Consider the following 26,448-nt stretch of genomic DNA (forward strand, 5'->3'; position numbering starts at 1 on the left):
GGCTTCTTGTCCCTTCAGTGCCACTCCTCTGGGCAGCCTGTTCTGTGTCTTGATGGATGAGCTGGACCAGGGGATTGAGGCCAGCAGCAGGCAGTTTGCAGATGGCACCAAGGAAGGAGCAGGAGTTGAGCTGTTGGAGGGTAGGAGAGCCCTGCAGAGGGACCTGGCCAGGCTGGCTGGGTGGGCAGAGGCCAATGGGATGAGATTGGACAAGACTGAGTGCCAGGTGCTGCACTTTGCCCACACCAACCCCAGGCAGTGCTACAGGCTGGGGACAGAGTGGCTGAGAGCAGCCTGGCAGAGAGGGACCTGGGGGTGCTGGTGGGCAGCAGCTAAACAGGAGCCAGCAGTGTGCCCAGGTGGCCAAGAGGCCAATGGCATCCTGGCCTGGCTCAGGAGCAGTGTGGCCAGCAGGAGCAGGGAACTCATCCTGCCCTGTGCTCAGCACTGCTCAGGCCACACCTGGAGTGCTGAGTCCAGTTCTGGGCTCCTCAGGTCAAGAGAGAGGTTGAGATGCTGGAAGGTGTCCAGAGAAGGGCAACAAAGCTGGGGAGGGGGCTGGGGCACAAGGCTGGGGACCCAGCACTGCCAGGGCACCACCAACCCATGGCCCTCAGCACCACATCTCCACAGCTTTGAAACCTCTCCAGGGTTGGGGACACCCTGGGCAGCCTGGGCCAGGCCTTGACGACCCTCAAGAGGAAGAAACTCTTCCTCCTGTCCAACCTGAAGCTCCTCTGGGGCAACTTTAGGATTTTTCTTCTTGTCCTCTTGCTTCTTCCTTGGAAGAAAAGGCCAACCCCAACCTCACTCCAACCATTTAAATACTTCCAGGGACAGTGGGAGAGAAGGGTTGGATGTAATGCCAGCATCTCTCTGCTGCCAGGCACTGCTCAGGACAACAGAACAGAGACCAGCTCCACAAAACCACCATGCCAGGGGCTCAGCAGCTCCAAGTGTCCTCCCCGCAGACCCCAACCACCCCTCCCTGTGCTGGTGGAGCCAGCAGGCTGCCAGGGAGGAGCAGGCTGGAACAAAATGCTTTTTATTTGATTTGTTTCCACATACAAGGGTGAGAGGATGCTGCACAGGACAGCAAACTCCTCAATCAAGACAGGGCTGCTTGCTACTTAAAAATAAATCAGTGACTGAAGAGCAGGAGGGTGAAAGACTTCAGCTCCTCTGGCTCTCCAGAACAACACAAGGAGCTCCAGTGCTGCTGTATTGACTTCTTGGCATTCTCCTCAGCCCAGCTCCACTCCAGCACTCCAGGGCTGGAGATCCTGTTCCAGTCGTGTGTACAAAGGGAGACAAAACAGAAAGCAGGATGCTAGGAGCAGAGGTGATGCCAGGAGCAGTGGAGCTGATGCTGGGAGCAGTGGAGGTGATGCTAGGAGCAGTGCAGGTGATGCTGGGAGCAGTGCAGGTGATGCTAGGAGCAGTGCAGGTGATGCCGGGAGCAGTGCAGGTGATGCTAGGAGCAGTGCAGGTGATGCTAGGAGCAGTGCAGGTGATGCTGGGAGCAGTGCAGGTGATGCTGGGAGCAGTGGAGGTGATGCTAGGAGCAGTGCAGGTGATGCTGGGAGCAGTGCAGGTGATGCTAGGAGCAGTGCAGGTGATGCTGGGAGCAGTGCAGGTGATGCTGGGAGCAGTGGAGGTGATGCTGGGAACAGTGGAGGTGATGCTAGGAGCAGTGCAGGTGATGCTAGGAGCAGTGCAGGTGATGCCAGGAGCAGTGCAGGTGATGCTGGGAACAGTGCAGGTGATGCCAGGAGCAGTGGAGGTGATGCCGGGAGCAGTGCAGGTGATGCTGGGAGCAGTGCAGGTGATGCTAGGAGCAGTGCAGGTGATGCTGGGAGCAGTGCAGGTGATGCCGGGAGCAGTGCAGGTGATGCCGGGAGCAGTGCAGGTGATGCCGGGAGCAGTGCAGGTGATGCTGGGAGCAGTGCAGGTGATGCTAGGAGCAGTGCAGGTGATGCTGGGAGCAGTGCAGGTGATGCTGGGAGCAGTGCAGGTGATGCCAGGAGCAGTGCAGGTGATGCTGGGAGCAGTGGAGGTGATGCTAGGAGCAGTGCAGGTGATGCTGGGAGCAGTGCAGGTGATGCTGGGAGCAGTGCAGGTGATGCCAGGAGCAGTGCAGGTGATGCTGGGAGCAGTGGAGGTGATGCTGGGAGCAGTGGAGGTGATGCTGGGAGCAGTGCAGGTGATGCTGGGAGCAGTGCAGGTGATGCCGGGAGCAGTGGAGGTGATGCTGGGAGCAGTGCAGGTGATGCTAGGAGCAGTGCAGGTGATGCTGGGAGCAGTGCAGGTGATGCTGGGAGCAGTGCAGGTGATGCTAGGAGCAGTGCAGGTGATGCTAGGAGCAGTGCAGGTGATGCTGGGAGCAGTGCAGGTGATGCTGGGAGCAGTGCAGGTGATGCCAGGAGCAGTGCAGGTGATGCTAGGAGCAGTGCAGGTGATGCTGGGAGCAGTGCAGGTGATGCCAGGAGCAGTGCAGGTGATGCTGGGAGCAGTGGAGGTGATGCTAGGAGCAGTGGAGGTGATGCTAGGAGCAGTGGAGGTGATGCCGGGAGCAGTGCAGGTGATGCTGGGAGCAGTGCAGGTGATGCCGGGAGCAGTGCAGGTGATGCTGGGAGCAGTGCAGGTGATGCTAGGAGCAGTGCAGGTGATGCCAGGAGCAGTGCAGGTGATGCTAGGAGCAGTGCAGGTGATGCTGGGAGCAGTGCAGGTGATGCCGGGAGCAGTGCAGGTGATGCTAGGAGCAGTGCAGGTGATGCTGGGAGCAGTGGAGGTGATGCTAGGAGCAGTGCAGGTGATGCTGGGAGCAGTGCAGGTGATGCTAGGAGCAGTGCAGGTGATGCTGGGAGCAGTGCAGGTGATGCCGGGAGCAGTTGAGGTGATGCTGGGAGCAGTGCAGGTGATAGGAGCAGAGCTGATGCCAGCAACAGCAAAGCTGATGCCAGGAGCAGAGCTGATGCCAGGAGCAGAGCTGATGCCAGGAGCAGAGCTGCTGCTCCTCTCCCTGGCAGTTCCCCTCAGCAGAGGGTGCAGTCCCTCGGCCTCAGCACTCAATACCAACAGGGGAGGACTGAATGCAGCCCTCCAGGGAGATCAGAGAGGCAATTAAGTAAACTTCTGGAATCAATCTTTGGCTTACACAGCAGTGACTGCTTCAGGCCAGTGCTGCCAGACTCACCTGTGCCAAGCAGGCACCACTGGCTGTGCAGCACCAGAGGGAACCTCTTGCCCCACCCCTGGGTCCCAATCGCCCTTGCACCCAGCAGCTTTTGGGCAAGGATCAGCAGGAGCCCACAGGAAGGGCAGGTTGTGGCTGCCCCCTCCCTGGAGGTGCTCAAGGCCAGGCTGGATGAGGCCTTGAGCACCCTGGGGTGATGGGAGGTGTCCCTGCCCATGGCAGGGGGTTGGAACTGGATGGTCTTGAAGGTCCCTTCCAAACCCAACCTGGATCTATGAACTGCTGCAAAGAGATTTACTATGGGGACAGGCTGGGAGAGTTGGGGCTGCTCAGCCTGGAGAAGGCTCCAGGGAGACCTCAGAGCAGCCTTCCAGTACCTGAAGGGCTCCAGGAGAGCTGGGGAGGGACTTTGGACAAGGGCTGGGAGTGACAGAATGAGGGACGATGGCTTTGAGCTGGGAGAGGGGAGACAGAGTGGAGATGAGGAAGAAATTCCTGACAGTGAGGGTGGGGAGAGACTGGCACAGGTTGCCCAGGGAGGTTGTGGAGGTGCTCAGGGCCAGGCTGGATGAGGCCCTGAGCACCCTGGGCTGGTGGGAGGTGCCCCTGCCCGTGGCAGGGGGGGTTGGAACTGGCTGATTTTGAAGGTCCTTTCCAACCCAAACCAGTTTATGACTATGAATCACCACAGGCATTGAATAGGAGGAACTAAAACTCTTCACTGAGGACACTCTGAACTGCTCACTGATTATGGAAGCAGTGTGAGGCTCTAAGGGCCATTAAAAGAAAGAAAAAGCCTTCACAAGCCACTATTATTTAGCAAGAGCCACATCCCCCCTCCCGCCTCTAAAAAAAAAAAAAAAAAAAAAAAAAAAAAAAAAAGAAAGAAAAAAAGGAGGCCTCCTGCTGATTGCCCTCAGCTGCACTGCTCCACTGCTGCCACAGCTCCAGATTTATTCTTCCAGGGGGAAATGGAGTCAGGAACAGCTGTGCCAAGCAATAGATGTGTCCCTCCAAGGAGGCTGAGATCTGCAATCAGCAGCTTGCTTTGCTCCTCTCAAATGGTGCCTTTCAGAGTGATTTAGAGCAGAGCAGCAATGTCATGTCTCAGCCTGTGAAGAGCAAATCTTCCTTCCCAGCTGCAGGATGCTGCTGGGGGGGGAGGGAAAAAAAAGGAGGGGGGGAAACAGCCAGGCAGGGTCATTGATTACAGCTCAAACCTGTCTCCAGCCCCAACAGGATCAGTGACAGCAGTGCTGCACCACAGCCCCACAACCACCTTTTTATTCTTCACCCTTTTAAAGCCAGCCAGCAGGACTCTGAAAACATCTAAGTGGTGCAGAGAGATTGGGCTGAGCACCCTCCAGCCTTCCCCTCCATCACCTGCACAGAAGCAGAGCAAGGACCTCAGCTGTGCCCCTCCACATCTTTCCCTATCACAGCAGAACCAAATCCTGTCAAGAATCATTTTCCTGGCAAGGAGCCTACAGCTTCAGGTCCTCTCTCTTTGATCAAAATCATTCTGCTAACATTGAAACACCATCAGACCTGCAAACCCTCCCTCCCATCCTCAGGCAGAGCAGAGCTGAAAGAACCATGCCTCAGATAAAGAAAAGTCTCAACACCCAGCCCAGGGCACTTTGGTGGACTTCAGACCCAGCCCAGGCTTCAACAGCAGGCAAGAAACAAGAGTGCAAGAGGGAGCTGAAGAGCTGGGGAAGTGCTCAGCACAGGCACAGACCTGCCAGGCTGTGGCAGGATGGAAGCTCCCCCACCACAGATCGACTCCCTGCTCACCCCAGGGGTGGCCACAGCCAGATGTAAGCCATCGTTGGGATCCTCACAGAGGAGCACAGCCAAAAGCTTTTCACACTCCCCCCACCCCCCCCCCCCCCATCAGCTAAGCAAGCAGAAAGTACCTGAGAGAGGCAGGAAAGGATAGAAATGAGATGAAATTAGGGCAGATCCAAGGGCTGTGGTACTAAAAATAGAAAGCTCTCAAAAAAAAGAAACAACAACTCTCCTGCATGTGTGCCAGGCTGAGCTGCTGGCACCTGGGGTGAGGATCCTCCAGGAAACCTCCCCCAGGCTGCACTGGGAAACGAAGTTACCAGCATCACACCACTCCCTCAGCTGCCCTAAGAAGGGATTTTGGGAGCTGACCCAGGATTTTGGGGAGCAGAGCCAGGATTCTGAGAGCAGACCCAGGATTTGGGGAGCAGATCCAGGATTTTGAGAGCAGACCCAGGATTCTGAGAGCAGACCCAGGATTTTGGGGAGCAGGCCCAGGGTTTTGGGGAGCAGGCCCAGGGTTTTGGGGAGCAGATCCAGGATTCTGAGAGCAGACTCAGGATTTTGGGGAGCAGATCCAGGATTTGGGGGAGCAGACTCAGGATTTGGGGAGCAGACCCAGGGTTTGAGGAGCAGACCCAGGGTTTGAGGAGCAGACCCAGGGTTTGGGGAGCAGATCCAAGATTCTGAGAACAGACCTAGGATTTGGGGAGCAGACCCAGGGTTTTGAGAGCAGATCCAAGATTCTGAAAACAGACCCAGGATTTGGGGAGCAGACCCAGGGATTTGGGGAGCAGATCCAGGATTTGAGGAGCAGACATAGGATTTGGGGAGCAGACCCAGGGATTTGGGGAGCAGACCCAGGATTTGGGAAGCAGATCCAAGATTCTGAGAGCAGATCCAAGATTCTGAGAACAGACCCAGGATTTGGGGAGCAGACCCAGGGTTTTGAGAGTAGACCCAGGGTCTTGGGAGCAGACCCAGGGATTTGGGGAGCAGACCCAGGATTCTGAGAGCAGACCCAGGATTTTGGGGAGCAGATCTGGGACTTTGAGAGCAGACCCGGGAAACAGCTTGCCCAGAGAGGTGGTTGAGGCCCCCCCATCCCTGGAGATATCTGAGGTGAGCCTTGCTGGGGCTCGGAGCAACCTGATCCAGTTGAGGATGCTCCTGGCTCACAGCAGGGGTGGACTGGATGACCTTTAGAGGTCCCTTCCAACCCACAGCATTCCATGATTCTATGATTTGGAGCAGACCCCCAAGCTCCCAGGTGGTCTGCAGCAAACCAATTTTGTCCTTGCAACCTGATCAAGGACTCCCCCTCTGGTGCTCACTCTTTTGGCTATGTGTCAGCTTTGTCCCCTTGTCTGCAGAGGATTTGGGAAGCAAAAGAAAGGAGCCATCACTCCAAAGACATTCTCCATCTTTATCTCAAGATAAGGTCACTCAGGGAACACCTTGGCCTGCAGGTCCTGCCCTGGTTTTCCTAACAAAGGCACTACCAGCTTGGGGTGGGAGTGGGACCACCAGATCCAGGTCTGCACTGCTCAGTGGTTTTGAGGAAGGGCTGAAAAGTGCTGTGGGCAACAGGGAGCACTCTGGAAGCTGTTTGCAGCATTTTAGCAGCAGATCCACTTAACAATGGACCTTCTACCACATTCCCATTTGGTCCTACACAAGAAGATCCCAAAGACCAAGACAGAGACATCCCAGTTTGCTGGGACCAGCAACTGGAGTCAGACTCCAGTAATCTTCAAACTGAGATGATTTCTGAGGCAGGGCTGGCTGGGTGTGAAGGGGTTGGGGAGAGTTTCCTTTTCCAGCCACCAGATGGGCACTCATCACACCAGCAGTTAAAATTCCCTGGCTCTTCCTCAGACAAAGCTCAGCAGCTCAAAACCCAGAAGCTTGGCAGGTGTCCCTTTGGTGAACACAACCACTGGAGCTGGGCAGCCCTGCAACCTCCCAACCCCTTGCTCTCTTGGAGAAGGAAATATTCCCCCCTCTGGGCACCTTTCATTTGTCAACACATCTCTGTAAACCCGTGAAATGAGCTGGATGTGTTAACTGCAGCTACAGGAAAAGGGATGAGTTTCACTCATTCCCAAAGCTATTCCCTAACCAAACTATTCCCAACACCATCCACACCCCAAGAGCTCTCCTAGATCCCACCCAGCTCAGAGCTGATTAGAGACATAGCCTAAAGAAGCAACCCTGATGTGGCATGAAGGAAAGCAAAAGGGATTCCACTTGCCCCACAGTCCAACAGTCACAGGGACGTGAGCAACTCTAAAACAGCCAAGGGCCAGCAGACTCCACTGCATTTTGAGTCCAGAGTGGTAAGACTTCAACTGCTGAGCCTTCATCCCAGGGAGTCACCTTCTCCTCAGCCTCTCCCCTGTGCAGTTAGCACCCAGAGCAGCATCATTTAGGTCCCAGCTCCAACTTTCCCCCCCTCCTAGAATGCACATGAAGAAAACAGGTTTGGTCCCCTTGCCCATGCCCCAGCTATGGAATCCTTTGTCCTGTTAATTAAGAGTCATAAGCAAAGAAAAGTTGAGCACTGTGTAGGGTGATTCCACTGGACTTGCACCCCCGTGGGTCAGTTTGTGCAGCTGCTGTGGCCAGTCCCAAATCATCTGGAAAAGAGAAGAGAGCCATGGTCAGAGGGCAAGCAGGAACAAGGTTGAGACCACAACCAGCTTCAGCAGGGCTGGGAGAGCTGAGGAGCTGATGATCAAACCTCCAGGGTGAGAACACAGCACTGTGAGAGCAACAAAGGGACTGCCAGGTTTAGCTGCCATGTGCTGGGCCAGCAGCTCCTAAACTGAGAAACACTCAGGAGTTTTGGGTTTCCTGTGCAATGCAGGGAGGCTCAGAGCAGAGATGAGGGCTGCCTCTGCTTCCTACAGCCTGCCAAGGCATGAAGGGGTCTGCCAAGCAGCTCAGGGCACATGCCAGCAAAGGAAGAAAGGCAATTAAGGACATTGAGGGGCTGGAGTGTGTCCAGAGAAAGGCAAGGAGGCTGGTGAAGGGTCTGGAGAACAAGGCTGGTGAGGAGCAGCTGAGAGAATTGGGGGTGTTTAGTCTGGAGGAGGCTGAGAGGAGACCTCATTGCTCTCTACAGCTCCCTGAAAGGAGGTTGTAAGGAGGTGGGGTTCCAGGGTTGGTCTCTTCTTCCTAGGCTCAGGTGATAGGAGGAGAGGAAATAGCCTGCAATTGGGCTAGGGAGGGTTAGGTTGGAGAGGAAGAAAACTATCTTTGCTGCAAGGGTGGTCAGGGATTGGCACAGGCTGCCCAGGGAGGTGGTGGAGTCCCCATCCCTGGAGGGGTTCAAGAAACCTGTGGCCATGGCACTCGGGGCCAGGGTTTGGTGGCCATGGTGGGGTTGGGTTGCTGCTTGGACTGGATGCTCTGAGAAGTCTTTTCCACCTCAAACGATTCTCTGATCCTCTGAGTGCCAAGGCAGAGACCACACACAGGAGTTTAACTGCTGCAGATCTGGTTGGAGAGGCTGTGCCAAAGCTCTTTCAGCAAAGGAGCCTCAGCCCCAGGTGAGGAGCAGGGGGAGCACACAAAGCAGCTGCTCACCTCCTCAGGTTCCTCGTTTCGAACACGGTCTCCTCGTCGCTGTCCAAGGAGGCCATCTCCATGTGCTCATCATAGCTGGACAGGAGGCCATACTTCTTCCTTGGAGGCTTCTTCAACCTGGAATGAGTTTTGCGCTCATGTCTGGGTCCCTCCGACCTAGGGCTGAGGGACAGGGAGAGGGCAGGGTGAGCACTCGGTCACACCACAGCTTTGCAAGGGCCTGCAGCAGCCAAAAGGGCAAAACGGAGGGGACAGGGGAGAGGTTTCACTGCTAATTAGGTTCGGTAATTAAGCACGGCATCGATTTACAAAGGCGTTTCCCGTGCGCCGCCAAAGGGAGGCTTGAAGGAGGGAAGGGAGGAAGGGGGAATCGAGGCACAGCCCCAAGACGTGGGGCAGAGGGGAACTGGGACAAGCAGGAACATAGCTCTGGGCCCGGAGAGGGGAACTGGGACAAGCAGGAACTTAGCTCTGGGCTCAGAGAGGGGAACTGGGACAAGCAGGAACTTAGCTCTGGGCTCAGAGAGGGGAACTGGGACAAGCAGGAACTTAGCTCTGGGCTCAGAGAGGGGAACTGGGACAAGCAGGAACTTAGCTCTGGGCTCAGAGAGGGGAACTGGGACAAGCAGGAACATAGCTCTGGGCCCGGAGAGGGGACCTGGGACAAGCAGGAACATAGCTCTGGGCTCAGAGAGGGGAACTGGGACAAGCAGGAACTTAGCTCTGGGCCCAGAGAGGGGAACTGGGACAAGCAGGAACTTAGCTCTGGGCTCGGAGAGGGGAACTGGGACAAGCAAGAACATAGCTCTGGGCTCAGAGAGGGGAACTGGGACAAGCAGGAACATAGCTCTGGGCCCGGAGAGGGGACCTGGGACAAGCAGGAACATAGCTCTGGGCCCGGAGAGGGGAACTGGGACAAGCAGGAACTTAGCTCTGGGCTCAGAGAGGGGAACTGGGACAAGCAGGAACATAGCTCTGGGCCCGGAGAGGGGAACTGGGACAAGCAGGAACTTAGCTCTGGGCTCAGAGAGGGGAACTGGGACAAGCAGGAACATAGCTCTGGGCCCGGAGAGGGGAACTGGGACAAGCAGGAACTTAGCTCTGGGCTCAGAGAGGGGAACTGGGACAAGCAGGAACTTAGCTCTGGGCTCGGAGAGGGGAACTGGGACAAGCAAGAACATAGCTCTGGGCTCGGAGAGGGGAACTGGGGCAAGCAGGAACATAGCTCCGGGCCGGGATAAGGGGAACTGGGACAAGCAGGAACATAGCTCCAGACCGCAGAGGGGAACTGGGACAAGCAAGAACATAGCTCTGGGCTCGGAGAGGGGAACTGGGACAAGCAGGAACATAGCTCTGGACCGGGATGAGGGATCCAGGACAAGCAGGAACATAGCTCCGGGCTGGAATGAGGGATCCGGGACAAGCAGGAACACAGCCCTGGATCGGGAGCAGGGAACCGGGACAAACCGGGTGGGCCCACACTCACCGGAACGCCCGGAGGAGGAAATAGAGAGCAGCCAACAAGGAGAGGGCGCTCAGCACGTACACCGCCCGCTTCAGTACCGGCAACCCCGCCCCCGGCAGCAGCCCCGACCCCGGCGGTCGCCGCGATGCCGGCACTGGCACCGTGTCCTGCTGCGTCCCGTTACCCGCGGTGGCCCGCGGTCCCTCTGTGCTGTTGACCGGCCTCGGGATGGCCGGAGGAGCAGGGGAAGCGACGCGGGCGACGTGCAGGAGGAGGAGAAGGAGGAAGAGGCAGAGGCGCTCCGGCCGCAGCATGGCCGGCGTGGAGCGCAGAGCGGAGCCTCGGCGGGGCGGGCGCAGGAAGGCTGCGGGACGGTGCGCGCGGTGCAGGAACCGGCTGAGCCCTGCGGAGCCGCACGCCGCGTTCCGGGGCAGCGCCGTTCCGGGCCCGCCCGACTTCCCGACCCGCCGCCGTTCCGCCTCTCCGGGACGTGCCTTTTCCCCTCACAACGCGAGTCCCCCGCAGGGCCGTCATTCCCCAGCCAGGGCCGCCTTGTCTCCCTCAGGGCCAGCATTTCCCGCCCGGAGCCGCCATTTTACCCCCTCGGGGCCATCGTTTCCCCCTCGCTCCCAGCCGCCATTTTCCCTTCCTGGGCATCATTTACCCCCTCAGAGCCATCATAGACTCATAGAATCAAGAAGGCTGGAAGAGACCTCAAAGATCATCGAGTCCAACCTGTCACCCTAAACCTCATGACTATCTAAACCATGGCACCAAGTGCCACCTCCAATCCCCTCTTGAACACCTCCAGGGATGGGGACTCCACCACCTCCCTGGGCAGCACATTCCAATGGCCAACCACTCTCTCTGGGAAGAACTTTCTCCTCACCTCCAGCCTAAACCTCCCCTGGCACAGCTTGAGACTGTGTCCTCTTGTTCTGGTGCTGCTTGCCTGGGAGAAGAGCCCAACCCCCTCCTGGCTACAACCTCCCTTCAGGTAGTTGTAGACAGCAATGAGGTCTGCCCTGAGCCTCCTCTTCTCCAGGCTAAACACCCCCAGCTCCCTCAGCCTCTCCTCACAGGGCTGTGCTCAAGGCCTCTCCCCAGCCTCGTTGCCCTTCTCTGGACATGCTCCAGCAATTCAAATCTTTCCTAAACTGAGGGGCCCAGAACTGGACACAGGACTCAAGGTGTGGCCTAACCAGTGCTGTGTACAGGGGTACAATGACCTCCCTGCTCCTGCTGGCCACACTATGCCTGATGCAGGCCAGGATGCCATTGGCTCTCTTGGCCACCTGGGCACACTGCTGGCTCCTGTTCAGCTGCTGTCAACCAGTACCCCCAGGTCCCTTTCCACCTGGCTGCTCTCCAGCCACTCTGACCCCAGCCTGTAGCACTGCATGGGGTTGTTGTGGCCAAAGTGCAGCCCCTGGCACTTGGATTTGTTGAATGCCATCATGTTGGACTCTGCCCATCTGTCCAGCCTGGCAAGGTCCCTCTGCAGAGCCCTTCTACCTTCTAACAGATCAACACCTGCTCCCAGCTTGGTGTCATCTGCAAATTTACTGATGATGGACTCAATCCCCTCATCCAGATCATCAATAAAGATATTGAACAGGATGGGGCCCAGCACTGATCCCTGGGGGACACCACTAGTGACAGGCTGCCAGCTGGATGTGGCACCATTCACCACCACTCTCTGGGCTCTGCCCTCCAGCCAGTTCCTAACCCAGCAGAGTGCTGCTGTCCAAGCCACAGGCTGACAGCTTGGCCAGGAGTTTGCTGTGGGGGACAGTGTCAAAGGCCTTGCTGAAGTCCAGACAGACTACATCAACAACCTTGCCCACGTCTACCAGGAACCATCATTTACCCCTTCGGGGCTACCATTTGCCACCCAGGGCCGCCCCTTTCCCCCCTCACAAGAAGCCTCCATGCTACGGGGCCCCCATTTTCCCCTCAGGGTAATAAGTTCCCCTCTGGGTGTTGACATTTTCCCCCCTTCGAGGCTGCCATTCCCTTGCCACGCTGCCGCTTTCCTGGCCAGAGGTGAACATTGCTTTAAACAGGATGGTTTTAAGCCCTTCTAGCTTCCTTGTTTTCACCACAGGAAGCTATTTCTGCTTGCACGGCAGCCTCTAGACATCCTCTCTAGGAAGGTCTTGCAAACAAGGCTTTGTAGTCGCAGTTGGGTTTATGCATCACCCAACTGCGGTGGTTAGCAGGGGAGTTTTCTCCCCCTTTCGTGCCCCTCTATCATCCTCTTTTTGCATGCAGAAAAAACAAAACAAAACAATAAATCCTCACTGATTAATTGCTGGATACAACTGGGTTTAAGCCCTGTTCACTTGGATAAGTTAGGAAAAGGTTAAGGAAAAAGAAGGTATTGAGTGCACCCTCAGCAAGTTTGCTGATCAAGATGTGTGGTGCTGCTGACAGGATGGAGGGAAGGGATCCAGCCAGAGGGACCTGGACAGGCTGGAGGGAAGGGATCCAGCCAGAGGGACCTGGACAGGCTGGAGGGAAGGGATCCACCCAGAGGGACCTGGACAGGCTGGAGAGAAGGGATCCATCCAGAGGGACCTGGACAGGCTGGAGGGAAGGGATCCATCCAGAGGGAGCTGGACAGGCTGGAGGGAAGGGATCCAGCTAGAGGGACCTGGACAGGCTGCAGAGCTGTGCCCAGGACAACCTCAGGAGGGTCAACAAGACCAAGGGCAAGGTCCTGCAGCTGGGTCAGGGCAATCCCAAGCACAAATCCAGGCTGGGCAGGGACTGGCTGGAGAGCAGCCCTGAGGAGAGGGACTTGGGGATGCTGGGGGAGAAGCTCAGCAGGAGCCAGCAGTGAGCACTTGCAGCCCAGAGAGCCAAGCAGAGCCTGGGCTGCAGCAGGAGAAGTGTGGCCAGCAGGGCCAGGGAAGGGATTCTGCCCCTCTGCTGAGACCACTCCTGGAGCTCTGTGTCCAGTTCTGGAGCCTCTGTTCCAGGAAGGATCTGGAGGTGCTGGAAGGTGTCCAGAGAAGGGCCACGAGGAAGAGCAGAGGGCTGGAGCTGCTCTGCTGTGAGCACAGCCTGAGAGAGTTGGGGCTGTTCAGTCTGGAAAGGAGAAGGCTCCCAGGAGACCTTCTTGTGGCCTTCCAGGATCTGAAGGGGGCTCCAGGAAAGCTGGGGAGGGACTTTTTAGGATGAGTGATAAGACTGGGGGGAATGGAACATAGCTGGAAGTGGGGAGATTCAGACTGGATGTGAGGAAGTTCTTCACCGTGAGACTGGTGAGAGCCTGGAATGGGTTGTCCAGGGAGGTGGTTGAGGTCCCATCCCTGGAGGTGTTCAAGACCAGGCTGGATGAGGCTCTGAGCAACCTGATCTGGTGTGAGGTGTCCCTGCCCATGGCAGGGGGGTTGGAACTGGCTGATCCTTGTGGTCCCTTCCAACCCTGACCCATTCCATTCCATTCCATTCCAAAGCAGGTTTCAAGAGGTAAGCTTTTACCCAGTGCATGAATGCCTCGAGGGCTCCTGTGGAGATGGTTGGACTGAGATGACTTTAGAAAGGCCTTTCCCAACCAAAACGATTGGAATTCTACAACTCTTAATCACTACATGGTCAAGTTGGGATGCCTCTTGGGCAGCAAGCCCTCAGCACCCTGCTTGCTCCCTTACTGAATTCACAGGAGGAATGCAGGTGGGAAGAGACCATCAAAGGTCTCCTTGGAACTGGATGACCCTTCCAAGCCTAACAATTCTCCGATTCTATGATCTTGTCCAACCCTCCTGTTGGGACACCTCCAACTAGAGCAGGTTGCTCAGGGCCACATCAAGTCTGATCTGGAATATCTCCAGGGATGGGGCTCCAACCACACAGAATTGTTTTGGTTGGAAGAGACTTCTAAGATCCAGTCCAACCTTCAACCTAACCTCACCATGGCCACCAAACCATGGCCCCAAGTGCCATGGCCACAGGGGTCTGGAACACCTCCAGGGATGGGGACTGCACCACCTCTCTGGGCAGCCTGTGCCCATCCCTGACCACTCTTGCAGCCAAGAAATTTTTCCTCATCTCCAATCTATCCCTCTGCCAATCTAACCCTCCCCTGGCACAATTTCAGGCCATTTCCTCTCCTTCTATCACCTGAGCCGAGGGAGAAGAGCCCAACCCCCACCCCACTGCAACCCCCTTTCAGGGAGCAGCCTGTCCCAGTCTTTTACCTGCAACTCCTCAGCAAGACAAAACATTTAATAACAGCCTAAATGTTTAAAGCTGCCTTTCCCCATTCACTTAGCTCACATCTGGCCTCCATCACACCTGTCTGAGAACAAGCCCAGGAGCAGCAGCTACACCTCCAGCAGGCTGAGAAGCCACCACTGTGCTTTGCCTTAGTAACTGGAGCAGAGAATGTGCATTCAATCCTGCCCTTCCAACACTGCAGCAGCCTCTTAACCAGGCACAATACCCACACAATTTCTTCAAAGAGTAAGTGAAGAGACTTTTTGCATAATCCACTGCCTTCAAGTGGGGCACAGCATAACCAAAACCCAGGGAATTTTTTTTTTTTTAAACAGGGAAGGAAAAAAAAAAAAAAGGCAGGATAAAGCAATCAAATGTATTCTTTTAACACACACCAAAAAGTGGGCAGGGACCATCAGAAACCTTTTTACTGCCTCTTGCATTGCACATTGCTGCCTCCTGCCTCACTTCAATTCAAAGCTGCCAAAAATAGACTCCCAGCTGCCAGCCTCTCTGGCACCATCAATCCCCCTTGTTGAGCTGCCACATTGGCAGGGTTGAACCAAGAATGAGATCTCCTTTTTCAGGAGCACCAGGCACGTGTTTGAGCCAGAGGAGCACAGTTCCAGACCCATTTCAGAGCCCCCAGCCAGCCAGTGACAGAGGGGAAATCACAGCACAGCAAGGGTTGGAAGGGACCTCCAGAGATCAAATCCAACCCCCCTGCCAAAGCAGCAGCACCCAGGGCAGGTCACACAGGAACACATCCAGATGGGGCTTGAAGGTCTCCAGAGAAGGACACTCCACAACCTCTCTGGGTAGCCTGCTCCATGAAGGAATCCAAAGTGCTTCCACTGAAACCTCTACCACTACTTAAGTTCTTAAAATTCACAACATGGAAGATGGAATCAAGGACCAGCTGGAGGAATTCAGCAACCAGCACTCATCTGACTTCACTCCAAGCCATGGACTTGGCAGCAAGTGAATTCAAGAAAAAAAATGACAAGTATTCTAGAGGAAGAAAAAAAGGACAGTTTGGCTGGGTTCCTTTTTTTGATGGTCAGGACAAAACTGGGGAAGAGAGAACACCCAGAGAGCTGGGGTTGGGAAGTCTGAGCTCTGTGGTAATGCCCTAACTACCACACAAAAGGCTGAAGTTCTCTCATTAACTTCAGAGGTGAAGGCAACAGAGAAAAAATATTTAATACCAGAGTGCAAACCTTCTGCAAGGAATTTGCACCTCCTTGCTCTGTGCCCTACCTGCCCTTCTTCAGAGCCACCTCTGGTGTCTCACCACCAACCTACAGCTGGTGAGAACCCTGCAGGAATCACACCCCAGCAGCCAGGAGCTGTCTGGATCAAAGGCAGGGCAACAAAACAGCAATCAAGAACCTTAATTAAAACACCCAAGCATTTGACCTCCTGCACATTAAACTCCGCAGAAGAAAATGGACATGACAATTCAAAGCACCAACTGCTAATGAGGGAAGATTTTAGGAATCATTTTAGGAACCATTCTGTCCCAGAGGATCATCACAGAACTGCAGCCTCACCAACTGGTGGCTTTCCTCTGGGGCTGAATTTCTCCTTCACACCTAGCAGCAGGGTTTGTCATGGCTCTACAGCTCCTCTTCAGACCCAGCAAAATGGTTTACAAGTGGTAAGGTATCACCAGCTGTCAGGGCACAGCCAGGCAGCTCAGGGCACCCTCCCAGCATTAACAGATGCTGAAAACCAGTTACTATCCTGCTAGTAACCTTTACTAGTACTCTGCTAGCCTGTGTAAGTCTGGATGCTCCCACAATCTGCTCAAAGCTGCTCAGCTCAGTGCTGCTTCATTCCTCTCCAAGCTTTCCCTCCCCTCACTCCTCTCCAAGCTTTCTCTTCAGTCCTCTCCTCCTCTCCAAGCTTTCCATCCCCTCAGACCTCTCCAAGCTTTCTCTTCAGTCCTCTCCTCCTCTCCAAGCTTTCCATCCCCTCAGTCCTCTCCAAGCTTTTTCAGTCCCTTCCTAAGCTCTCCCTCTCCTCACTCTACAGCTTTCACCTGATAAAGCTGCTCTGTTAGGATTCCACCCCCAAGTTTATTTTCTAAGCCCCAAACTGTGAAATTTGAGGCACAAATAACCTCATGTAGGTGGGAAACTTGAGGCAACTTTTATCTAGAGCCAAGTATTCAACAGAGGAACAGCTGCAGGGCAGCTGAACCTCTTCATGTCCCACCTAAGACCTCACAAACTTCTGTGCACAGCTCAAACTTCCTCTCTCAGAGCTTTCAGCAGCAAAACCACTTTGAATATGTGCAAAGTTCATTATCCAAGGTTTTGCAGATGTGTAACTGGAGCCTGCTTCATTTGACCTTGCAAGATTGCAACTGAATTTCTTCCCTTAGCCTTGCAGGTTACCCTCTCCCCACAGCCAGAGTGGCAATGGTTGATTGTCACTTTCACTCCAATTTGGTTTCTCTGCTGCATGCCCTTGGGCACCAACTTCATGTTCTGCTGTATCCCCAAAAAGCACTACAGAGATTCAGGTTTGAGGGTTTTTTTTCCCCCCCCACATTCCAGTACTTTATTCTAGCTTAATTACTTCAACCAGTAACACCACTGCTCAAAGCTCTTCCATATCTCCACCACTCCAGTCAATGGCTGTCTCCTTCTGTCTTCTCTGATGCATTTCATTGCTGAAAGAAAATTGAAACTGAATTAATGTCAAGGCAAGGAACAGCAATGAAGAGTTATTTCCAACTAGCAACTACTGGTGAGACTTTAGCAGTTCAGGACAATGAGGCTATATAAAATGGTAACAGAATCAAAGCTAGGATCAGAGAATCAATATAATAGAATAGAACAGAATCAAGAAGGTTGGAAGAGACCTCAAAGATCATCGAGTCCAACCTGTCACCCTACACCTCATGCCTATCTAAACCATGGCACCAAGTGCCACCTCCAATCCCCTCTTGAACACCTCCAGGGATGGGGACTCCACCAACTCCCCGGGCAGCACATTCCAATGGCCAACCACTCTCTCTGGGAAGAACTTTCTCCTCACCTCCAGCCTAAACCTCCCCTGGCACAGCTTGAGACTGTGTCCTCTTGTTCTGGTGCTGGGTGCCTGGGAGAAGAGACCAAACCCCTCCTGGCTACAACCTCCCTTCAGGTAGTTGTAGACAGCAATGAGGTCACCCCTGAGCCTCCTCTTCTCCAGGCTAAACAGCCCCAGCTCCCTCAGCCTCTCCTCATAGGGCTGTGCTCAAGACCCTCTCCCCAGCCTCGTTGCCCTTCTCTGGACATGCTCCAGCAATTCAACATCTTTCCTAAACTGAGGGGCCCAGAACTGGACACAGTACTCAAGGTGTGGCCTAACCAGTGCCTGTGTACAGGGGTACAATGACCTCCCTGCTCCTGCTGGCCACACTATGCCTGATGCAGGCCAGGATGCCATTGGCTCTCTTGGCCACCTGGGCACACTGCTGGCTCATGTTCAGCTGCTGTCAACCAGCACCCCCAGGTCCCTTTCCACCTGGCTGCTCTCCAGCCACTCTGACCCCAGCCTGTAGCTCTGCATGGGGTTGTTGTGGCCAAAGTGCAGCACCTGGCACTTGGACTTGTTGAATGCCATCCTGTTGGACTCTGCCCATCTGTCCAGCCTGGCAAGGTCCCTCTGCAGAGCCCTTCTACCTTCTAACAGATCAACACCTGCTCCCAGCTTGGTGTCATCTGCAAATTTACTGATGATGGACTCAATCCCCTCATCCAGATCATCAATAAAGATATTGAACAGGATGGGGCCCAGCACTGATCCCTTCCCTATTGATAGATATTGATGAGATCCCCTCTCAGCCTTCTCAGACACCCACCCCTATTTATAGATATTAAATCCTCTCTCATCTTTTAAGACACCCACCCTTATTTACAGATGAGATCCACTCTCTCAACCTTCTCAAGACACCCAATCCCTATTTACACTGAGCTCCTCTCTCAGCCTTCTCAGCACACCCACCCCTATTTTAGATATTGATGAGATCCCCTCAGCCTTTTTAAGACGCCCATCTCCCCATTTATAGATGAGATTCCCCCCTCAGCCTTCTCCAGACACCAACACCTATTTATAGATATTAAGATCCCTTTCAGCCTTCCCAAGAGAAGGGCAAAGAGCAGTCGTTACCTGGTTGGCAAGCCCAAGCTTTTGCTCCTGCCTTCCTCAGACCATTTTTTGTTTCCTCCCTCAGCACCCCGGGGCTCAGCTTCGCCGGCGAGCGTCCATCTCCCCTTCAGCCTGCCAAAGCAGATGTGCATTAATACAGACATCAAGAGGAGAGCCTTCAACCACTGCCTGCCACCCACCCTCCCTCCACCTCAACACAAGTCACATCAGGTAACGAGGGTCTCACAAGCCATTTGCTGAACCCAGCACACCACAGAAGCACAGTCTGGGAAAAACTGTTCCAGGGTTGGCTGAGGCCTCTTTTGTTTTTTTTTTTTTTTTTTTGCTTGTGCCAACCAAAAAGTTTAGCATTTGGTGTCCCTAAGCAGAGAGGAGTTAACCACTTTTTTTTTTTTTGACATGGCTGCTTAGGCAGGTGTGGGCTACTGGGGGAGGAGGGAAGGGGGTAAAAAAAGTTAATGGCAACAAAGTAGGATGGCAAAGAAAGCTACAATTAAAAGTGAGCAACTTTATAATGATGTCTAGGAAGAGCCTCAAAATAGATGAAGACAGAGTCAGGGGAAGTCATTTCCCCCATCTTGCTTCCAATACCTACTAGCAAGACATGACTGCACGACCCCAACTCTGATCTGTGGAACCCAAAAGTTGTGCCACAAGCCAAAGAGGTTGCATACAGCATGGGTTATAAATTATTTAGGATATTTTGGTCAGGTTGTTTTTTTTTAGACTTTTAAGTTTACCGATTTTTTTTTTTTCTCCAGCACTTGACCAGAATTGTGGGGGAAAAAAAATAAAAAACAACAACAGAAAAAAAAAGAAAACTAAGGAATATTTCACAGGTACATTAAGACTTTCAAAATGAGCTCTCAACAAGAGGAAGGATGCGGACATGAGCAAAAGGAGTTACCTCGAATTACAGGACTATTTTCCACATATGAACTAGCCAAGAGAGCAGCTTTCGTCTCAGAGGTTTCTGTTGGAGGCACAACACTTCTTTTTCCTCTCCAAGGACACTTGCAGTTTTCCACATAATGCTAGCAAAGAATTCTCAGAACTTTTGTAAAGGCAAGGCACAAAGCTAAGCTAATCAATGGCAATGCACCTAACAGTTCCACACCGCACCTAGCAGCTACTCCAGGAGGGAGGGGTGACTAAAAGCACTGAGTCTTCAACTAACAGCTTTTCCAAGTGTAGGTGGGTTTGCAGGATTGTTTTTTAAGGGCACATCCATCATCCTAACCTAACCCTGGCTGAATTCAGCACCATTCCCACACACTTTCAATCCTCTGGCCTCCAGGAAAAGTTTTGTGTGCGAAGACGGCGATGAGATTTCCATTGGCAAGAGAGAGGTCAGGTTGGATTCTTCCAACTTGAGCCTCTAAAGTTAAAAACCTTCCCTGACATCCTGCCCTGGGCTTAATAAACTGCCATCTCCTGGGCTTGATGTGGATCTCCTGAGGTTGAAGGATCTCCTGAGGTTAACAAACTGCATCTCCTGAGGTTGAAGGATCTCCCGAGTTTGCTGAAGATCCTCTGAGGCTAACAAACTGCATCTCCTGAGGTTTTACCAAACTGCATCTCCTGAGGTTTTACCAAACTGCATCTCCTGAGGTTTTACCAAACTGCATCCCCAGGGCTTTAAAGTGGATCTCCTGAGGTTAACAAAATGCATCTCCTGGGCTTAATGAACCATCTCCTGAAGTTTCACCAAACTGCATTTCCTGAGGTTTTACCAAACTGCATCAACCTGCATCTCCTGAGTTTTTACCAAACTGCATCTCCTGGAGGTTGATCTAATACTTCAGACTTGGTTTGGTCATTTGTTTTTTTTTGTTTTTTGGTTTTTTTCTTCCATCTTCCAAGATTGTGTTGTGCAATGAAATGTAAAATGTCAGGAGCAGAGTTCATTTCAGACTGTCTTTTAATAGGCTTCGTAAAGCCAAAAGGAAAAATAAAAAAAAAAAAAAACTGTATACAAGAATCCTTTTACCACTTTCAAATACAATAGCAATGGAATATGCAATATTTCTTCCAGTAAAAAAGGACAATATAAATAAACATTTTCAAGAACCTCTTTTTTTTCCTTTTTTTTTTTTATGGTTTTTCCGAGTCTATTTTTTTTTCTCTCTCTTCTTCTTGGTTTCTGGGTAAATTTACATCATTACATCAGTAAAAATACCGTGAGGCAAAGGTTTTAGAACATACAAGCAAAAAAAAAAAAGTTGCTATTTTCTTTCTCTTTAGATATATCAAGGTGGTTTTGTTTTGCCTTTTTTTTTTTTGCCTTCCAATTTGTACCCGAGGCTGCATTCCTACCTTGCTACACTAAAGGAATGTTACAAAAGATGAAGGTAATGCAATTAAAAAAAAAAATAAAGAGAGGAAAAAAGCCCACAGCTTGTTCAGCTTCTAGTGAACATTGAATTCAAGGTCCTTTCTATCTCCAAAGAACACTGAATCAGGGCCCCCAACTTATATAAAAAAAAGGAAACACCATGGCTCATCATGAAGGAAGGAAGTAAAATCTGAAGTGCTTTCAGAATTAAAAATAAAATCAGAATTAAAAACAAAAAAAAAACACTTTTTTTTTTTCACCTGAAAGCAAAGCTTTCTATGTAAAGGAAGGAAGTCATTAAATCAGACCCATTCTCTTTTATAGCAGAAGCTGTCACAGGCTGTGTTTTGGTTGGTTTTGACAAAGATTCCCAAACTGATAATAAAACTAACAAAAGTGTGAGATACAAGGAGATGTTACTACAACAAAGAACCATTTCAGCGAAGCTCCAAAAATCTTTATAAATACAGCCATTGGAAGGACGATCTTGAGTCAGGAAGGATTTTTACTCGTTGTGTGTAGCTGAGGACAAGAAGCAGGCACAATTGTAAAGGCACTGAAGCATAGACAAGTTCCAGCATTTCACTCCCTTTCCATTAATTTTTTTCCTTTTTTTTTTCCTCCAAGAAGCTACAAGTTTTGGGGTCTGGTTGTTTTTTTTTGTTTTGTTGAACTCCCCCACCCTTGAATCAAAGTTTGTTAGGGTTTTGAGGTTTTGTCTTTTTTTAGTCTCTCAAGCTTGAGGAAACGGATTTTTTTTTTTTTCCAAGCAACTTGCTCTGCCTTAGATCCAAGCAACTCCTACACACATGCATTACAAATTAGCAACTTGGGTTGTTTGGGTTTTTTTTTTTTATAAACAGCAACGACCACGTCCAAAGCCTGGCAGATTTGGTTCTTAAAGGGCAAGAACAGCACAAATAGCAACAAGTCCCGAGCCTTACAGAGTGCTTCCAGACTCGAGGAGAGGGTGAGGAGGTTTAGAGAGTTCCTACAACCATACATATTCATTCCCAGTTGACCCAAGACTTACCATAACTGTCATAGCTGTCTCTGTAGGATCCTCCTGAAGACCTGTCACCATAGCCACCTTGACTCCTGCTGTGCAGAAGGAAAAACAGCATTTAGGTGCTTGAGATTTCCTCAACAGCTTGTGGCAGCCTGTTTGAGAGTTTAAGAGGCTTAAAAACCCAAAAACCACAACAAAAAGAACTTCACAACAACCCAGTGGTTCTCAGGATAACTTTACCTGCTATTATAGTAGTCTCTGGAACCATTGTATCCTCCACTTCTGGAATCAAATCTGCTTCCACCGTAACCTCTGTCTCCACCTCCTAAAAGAGAGAGATAATGATGATGTTTTTTTCCTTTTTTTTTTTTTTTTTTTGAGGGGAGACATGTTTTGATTAACATCATCAGGAATTTAAAGGAGAAAAAAAAAAAAAAGGTTGAAACACTCACCCTCGCCTCTGGAGAAACCACGGCCCCGACCTCTGCCCCCACGGAAAAAGCCTCTGCCCCCAGAAGATCCTCCTCTGTAACCACGAGATCTGTTCTCTGATGATTTGCCAGCCTGGTCAACTCTGATCTGACGTCCATCTACAGACTGAACAGGAAACAAACAACACAACGACCTGGGGTTAAAGCTGCTGAAATCATCAACTTAACACATCCTCACTGCCAGCTACCCAGCACCTGATTCCGCTGCTTCTCACAAAGCTTTTAAAATCACCACTCGGCCAACTGGGGGTGTTCAACCCAGACAAGGCTCTGGTGGGACCCCAAAGCTGCCTTCCAATACCTTAAAGGATCCCACAGGAAGGCTGCAAAAGGACATTTCCTAATGGTGTCTGACAATAAAGTAAGATGGAATGGTTTGAAGCTGAGGAGAGCAGGGTAAACTGGATCTTAAGAAGAGGTTCTTCAGTAAAATAGGTTGCTCAGGGAGGTTGTGGATGGTTTTTCCCTGGGAGACTTCAAGGCCAGGGTGGGCAAGGCCTGGAGCAGCCAAGTCTAATTGAAATGTGTCCCTGCTCATGGCAGGAGCATTGGAGAAGATGATCTCTGAGGTCCCTTCAATAATCTAAGCCTTCTATGACACGCATGCAACCTTGTTTTAAGACCCTATTATGCATCCATTTTTCCCCACAATACTAAACAGCAATCTGTTTCAGGCTAATTTCATTACACTGCAGAATTACAAAGCAAGCCCAAAGCCTCCTTACCTTCCCGTTCATGGCCATCATCGCATCTTTAGCGTCATCTATGTTTTCAAACGTAACAAACCCAAACCCTCTGGATCTCTGAGTCTCTCTGTCTTTTACCACCACGACTACAAAAGGAAAAAAAAAAAATTCAGCACCTGTGCAATCTGAAATCTACAGAAATTATCCTAGCCTGGGAATGCAAACCTTACCTTCAGAGATCTGTCCGTATTTAGAGAAGACTTGTTCCAATGACTGCTCATTGGTGTCAAAACTCAGTCCACCGACAAAAAGTTTTCCCTCGTCTGATGCCATTTTAACCTAAAGGGGAAAAAAAAAAAAAATCAAGGAAACCGAAATTGGCATCTCAAAATCCACTTTCCCACAAGGGCTGGAAGATTAAATGCCTTAGAACCCATGACCTAGAATCTTAGATGACGCCAACACCGCACCCAGGAAACCAGAGCTCTGCATTACAGAGCATCAGCCCTCGGGCTGGCCGCCGGCCAAGCGCCCGCCCCGGGATGCGGAGCCACAGCCGAGATCACGGCACGAAGCAGGACGTCGGCAGAGCGACCGCAGCCGCACACAGCCCAGGCCAGGAGCGGAGCCCACACCCCGGGGCGTCCAGACCCTGCAGCTCGGTACCGCCCTTATGGCCCCATTGGGGCATGCGAGCCCGGTCAGGGCTTACAACCCGGTTAGAGCTCCCAACCCCAAATCCTAGGAAGGACTTATGGCCCGGTTGGGGCTCCAACTCGGTGAGCACACACGGCCCCGGTACCGCGGTGAGGGGGTCCAGGCCCCCCGGTGGGAGGGGGAAAAGGGGCAGATGATCCAACACGCATGCGCGTCCCGCCGCCCCGCCCACCACCCAAGCGCCCTCCCAGCCCCGCCCTTCCTCCCCGCCCCCTTGGCGCCGGCGCGCTCCGCCGCCCCGCCTCCCGCCCGCCGCCATTTTGCATGGTGGCGGCCTCGTCGCCATTTTGTTTCCGAGAGCTCATTTCACCCCTCCCCTGATCCCTTCCCACACACACACAAGCGAACAACCCAGACAACTCCTCCGGACTCCACGCGACCGCGGAGGTCACCCTAGCCGCAGGACAAAGACTCCGCTCCAACCTCCCCCATTTAACAATCTCGCTACTTCTCAGAGACATTCCGTTAAACTCCGGCACACCAAGCGTTCCCCGGTACCATCCAGCCTAGCTGGGCTTATCCCAGTTCACCTTGCCCGGTGCTTACCGGTGCCTGAAGGCGCGGATTCCACACAGCACTTCAAAGCTTCAGCGCGATGTACGCTGAGGCTGGCGGGGCGGCGGCTTATAAAGGCCCGCGCTGCGCCCCGCCCATCTCATGGATATGCAAATTAACCCCAGCGGAAGGCGGGGCTATAACGTCACCAAAGCGCTGCCGCCGCCATGCCACCGGATTGGGCAGGACGTGATTAACATTCATGAGCTCCCGCAGGGTGGCGAGGGGAGGGGGAAGAGAAAACAAAACGGCTGCGCCTCCTGACCCCTCCCGCTTAGAGGCGGGGCGCAGAGAGCGGCGCAGATTGGCTGAGAGCGCCGAGGCCGGTGGCCGGGAGAGCACCTGTGAGAAGGAAGGAAGTGGAGGCAGCTGATTGGTTGGGGCCCGGATCCACCCCGCCCTTATTGGCGGCTGGCACGCTGGAAGGGGGCGTGGCCGCGCTGCCCCAGTTTCGCGCCCTTCTCGGCAATGCGGCGGCTGCAGACAAAGGGGCTGCCTGAGGCGCTGCCGCCATCTTGGCTGGCGAACGCTGTCCGCAGCCGACCCCGTACCTCGCCGCCGGCCGCGGGTGTCGGCCTTCCCGTTCTTCCCTGGCTAGTCTTCCGCTGCCTGCCACTCGTACTGGGCAAGCTGGCTCTGTGTGTCCACTAGCACCACCCCCGCATCAAGATGGCGGGCTGTCCGGCCTACAGGGCCTTGCCGCGTCTTCCCTGAGAGAAGCTTATCCCCAGCATCTCAGGGCCGGCTCCTGCACCCTGCTGAGGCCCTGCTTGTCCCCGCGTCTCCTTAGGCGGTGGTGGCTTAGCACTGGTGGCTGTGTGAGTAGATCCCATACTCCTAGCAGGCTCACCGTCACGTCTCCATCACCCCCAGGCTCGCAGGGCAGTCCCAGGCCGCGGAGCCGGTCGAGCCTCCCGGGGAGGCCTCACTCTCCCCTCCCTGCCCCGCAGAGTTAAGCAGCGATTCTGCCTGCCACGTCTCCTGTGGCAGAGCCGGGTGAAGAATCCCTCCAGCCTCCTGCTTTGAAGCGTGGTGCTTGGTGCCTCTGCTCCCCCCCACGCATGCCTGAAGAGCACAGGGAACGTGAGAAGCAGCCCTGGCGTTGGTTCCGAAGCAGAAAGCCGTTTGTTTAAAAAAAAAAAAAAACAAGCCTTAGCTCAGCCTGGTTTGTATTGAAAGTTAAAAACCAAACAAAAGCCACCCTGTGGTTTTTCTAAGGTGTCTCCAGCATTCGAAACTTCCCTTAGTGAAAAGAGGAAAGTCTCTGGCAAAACAGAAAGAGGTGGCTCTGCGAGGGGCTCTCTTGCTTTAAAAAGCCCTGAAAGTGATTTTTTTTTCTTTCTTTTTTTGCGGTTTTTCGTATGCTAATTAACAACCTCGTCTAGGGGAAAAAAATAAAAAAAGGTGATTTATAACCATCTGAAAGCAAAGAGACGCACGGGAGGAAAAGGGCAGCGTGGAGAGAAGCGCTGGAAAGAAAGGCTGGAAGAAAACAAGACGAGGAGGAGGACGACGAGTCCCTGGAGGTCACCTGCTCTGCCTGCACAAACCACTCCTGAATTCCCTGCGCAGTTTGGAGAAGCAGGAGGAGGAGAGTCCCAACCCTCTCCCCCCCCCCCCCCCCCCCCCCCCGCCCCTGCATCCCCTTCCCGCTTGCAACGCTCAGAGCATCCCCGGCCGGAGCAGGGCTGCACAGAACACCCCCGGAGTTAGCTCAGTCGCGAGCTGTTTGGTCGCGGATAACGCGATTGAATTCCTTACCGAGCGTTTGAAAAGAGGCGCAGTGAAATGCAAAGTGGTTTGTTTGGTTTTTTTTTTTTTTTTTTTCCCTTTCTCCTGCCCACTATTGTTCTGCTAAAGCTCTGAGTGCCCCATTCTCTGCCTGGCTGAGTAAGGAAATTGGGCTTTTCCTCCCTCCCCGATTGGTGGTTGTGCCTTCTTTTGGGCTCCGCAGGAAAAGGGCATGGTTTTGGAGACGGGGGCAAAGAGGAATTAGGAAGTCGGGAGGAATCTGGCTGCTGCACTTTGCCCTGCATCTCAGCAGCTGCACACACACACACACACACACCCCCCAAAAAAAGAGGCGTTTCAATCCTTGCTTCCTGTGGGTTTTGCCTTGTGTGCCAAGCACACAGGAGCTGGCACTGCCAGCTGCCACCAGAGTGCTCAAAAAGCACCTAAAATCCCCAGCGGTGATGCTCTGATAATACCCTCAAAATAGTAA

The 26,448-nt window shown here is 53.0% G+C and overlaps 2 protein-coding genes across 6 annotated transcripts; both read right to left on the reverse strand.

Moving 5' to 3' along the window:
* Nucleotides 1-8,574: 8,574 nt before the first annotated feature.
* On the reverse strand, nucleotides 8,575-10,357 carry FAM174C (family with sequence similarity 174 member C). The gene is made up of 2 exons (XM_054398840.1): nucleotides 10,065-10,357; nucleotides 8,575-8,740 (listed from the first exon to the last, which is right to left on the reverse strand). The coding sequence occupies exons 1-2, from the start codon at nucleotides 10,355-10,357 to the stop codon at nucleotides 8,575-8,577; spliced, it is 459 nt and encodes a 152-aa protein (XP_054254815.1).
* Nucleotides 10,358-16,800: 6,443 nt separating this feature from the next.
* Nucleotides 16,801-24,255, reverse strand: CIRBP (cold inducible RNA binding protein). Of its 5 annotated transcripts, none has more exons than XM_054398839.1 (8): nucleotides 24,216-24,255; nucleotides 23,183-23,291; nucleotides 22,992-23,098; nucleotides 22,228-22,372; nucleotides 22,016-22,100; nucleotides 21,800-21,867; nucleotides 18,432-18,542; nucleotides 16,801-16,947 (listed from the first exon to the last, which is right to left on the reverse strand). In XM_054398839.1, exons 2-7 carry the CDS (start codon nucleotides 23,283-23,285, stop codon nucleotides 18,538-18,540), a joined length of 513 nt encoding a protein of 170 aa, XP_054254814.1. In that variant the 5' UTR covers nucleotides 23,286-23,291; nucleotides 24,216-24,255; the 3' UTR covers nucleotides 16,801-16,947; nucleotides 18,432-18,537. The 5 variants fall into 5 exon arrangements, with proteins under 5 accessions (XP_054254814.1, XP_054254813.1, XP_054254811.1 ...); XM_054398838.1 differs by having other exon boundaries at nucleotides 18,432-21,288; XM_054398836.1 differs by having other exon boundaries at nucleotides 19,339-21,867.
* Nucleotides 24,256-26,448: the final 2,193 nt, after the last annotated feature.

The sequence above is a fragment of the Indicator indicator genome, unplaced genomic scaffold, assembly GCF_027791375.1.
Source record: "Indicator indicator isolate 239-I01 unplaced genomic scaffold, UM_Iind_1.1 iindUn_scaffold_135, whole genome shotgun sequence".
Lineage (NCBI taxonomy): Eukaryota > Metazoa > Chordata > Aves > Piciformes > Indicatoridae > Indicator > Indicator indicator.

Bases quoted from the DNA above. Each gene is read 5' to 3' on its own strand.
- FAM174C (XM_054398840.1), bottom strand. From the start codon at position 10,357: ATGCTGCGGCCGGAGCGCCTCTGCCTCTTCCTCCTTCTCCTCCTCCTG. The intron at 8,741-10,064 runs GTGAGTGTGGGC...CCTGTCCCTCAG, and splicing joins TTCCTCCTCCGGGCGTTCCG to CCCTAGGTCGGAGGGACCCA.
- CIRBP (XM_054398836.1), bottom strand. From the start codon at position 23,285: ATGGCATCAGACGAGGGAAAACTTTTTGTCGGTGGACTGAGTTTTGAC. The intron at 22,373-22,991 runs GTAAGGAGGCTT...TTTCCTGTTCAG, and splicing joins TGATGGCCATGAACGGGAAG to TCTGTAGATGGACGTCAGAT. The intron at 21,868-22,015 runs GTAAAGTTATCC...CCTTCTGCACAG, and splicing joins AGAGACTACTATAATAGCAG to CAGGAGTCAAGGTGGCTATG.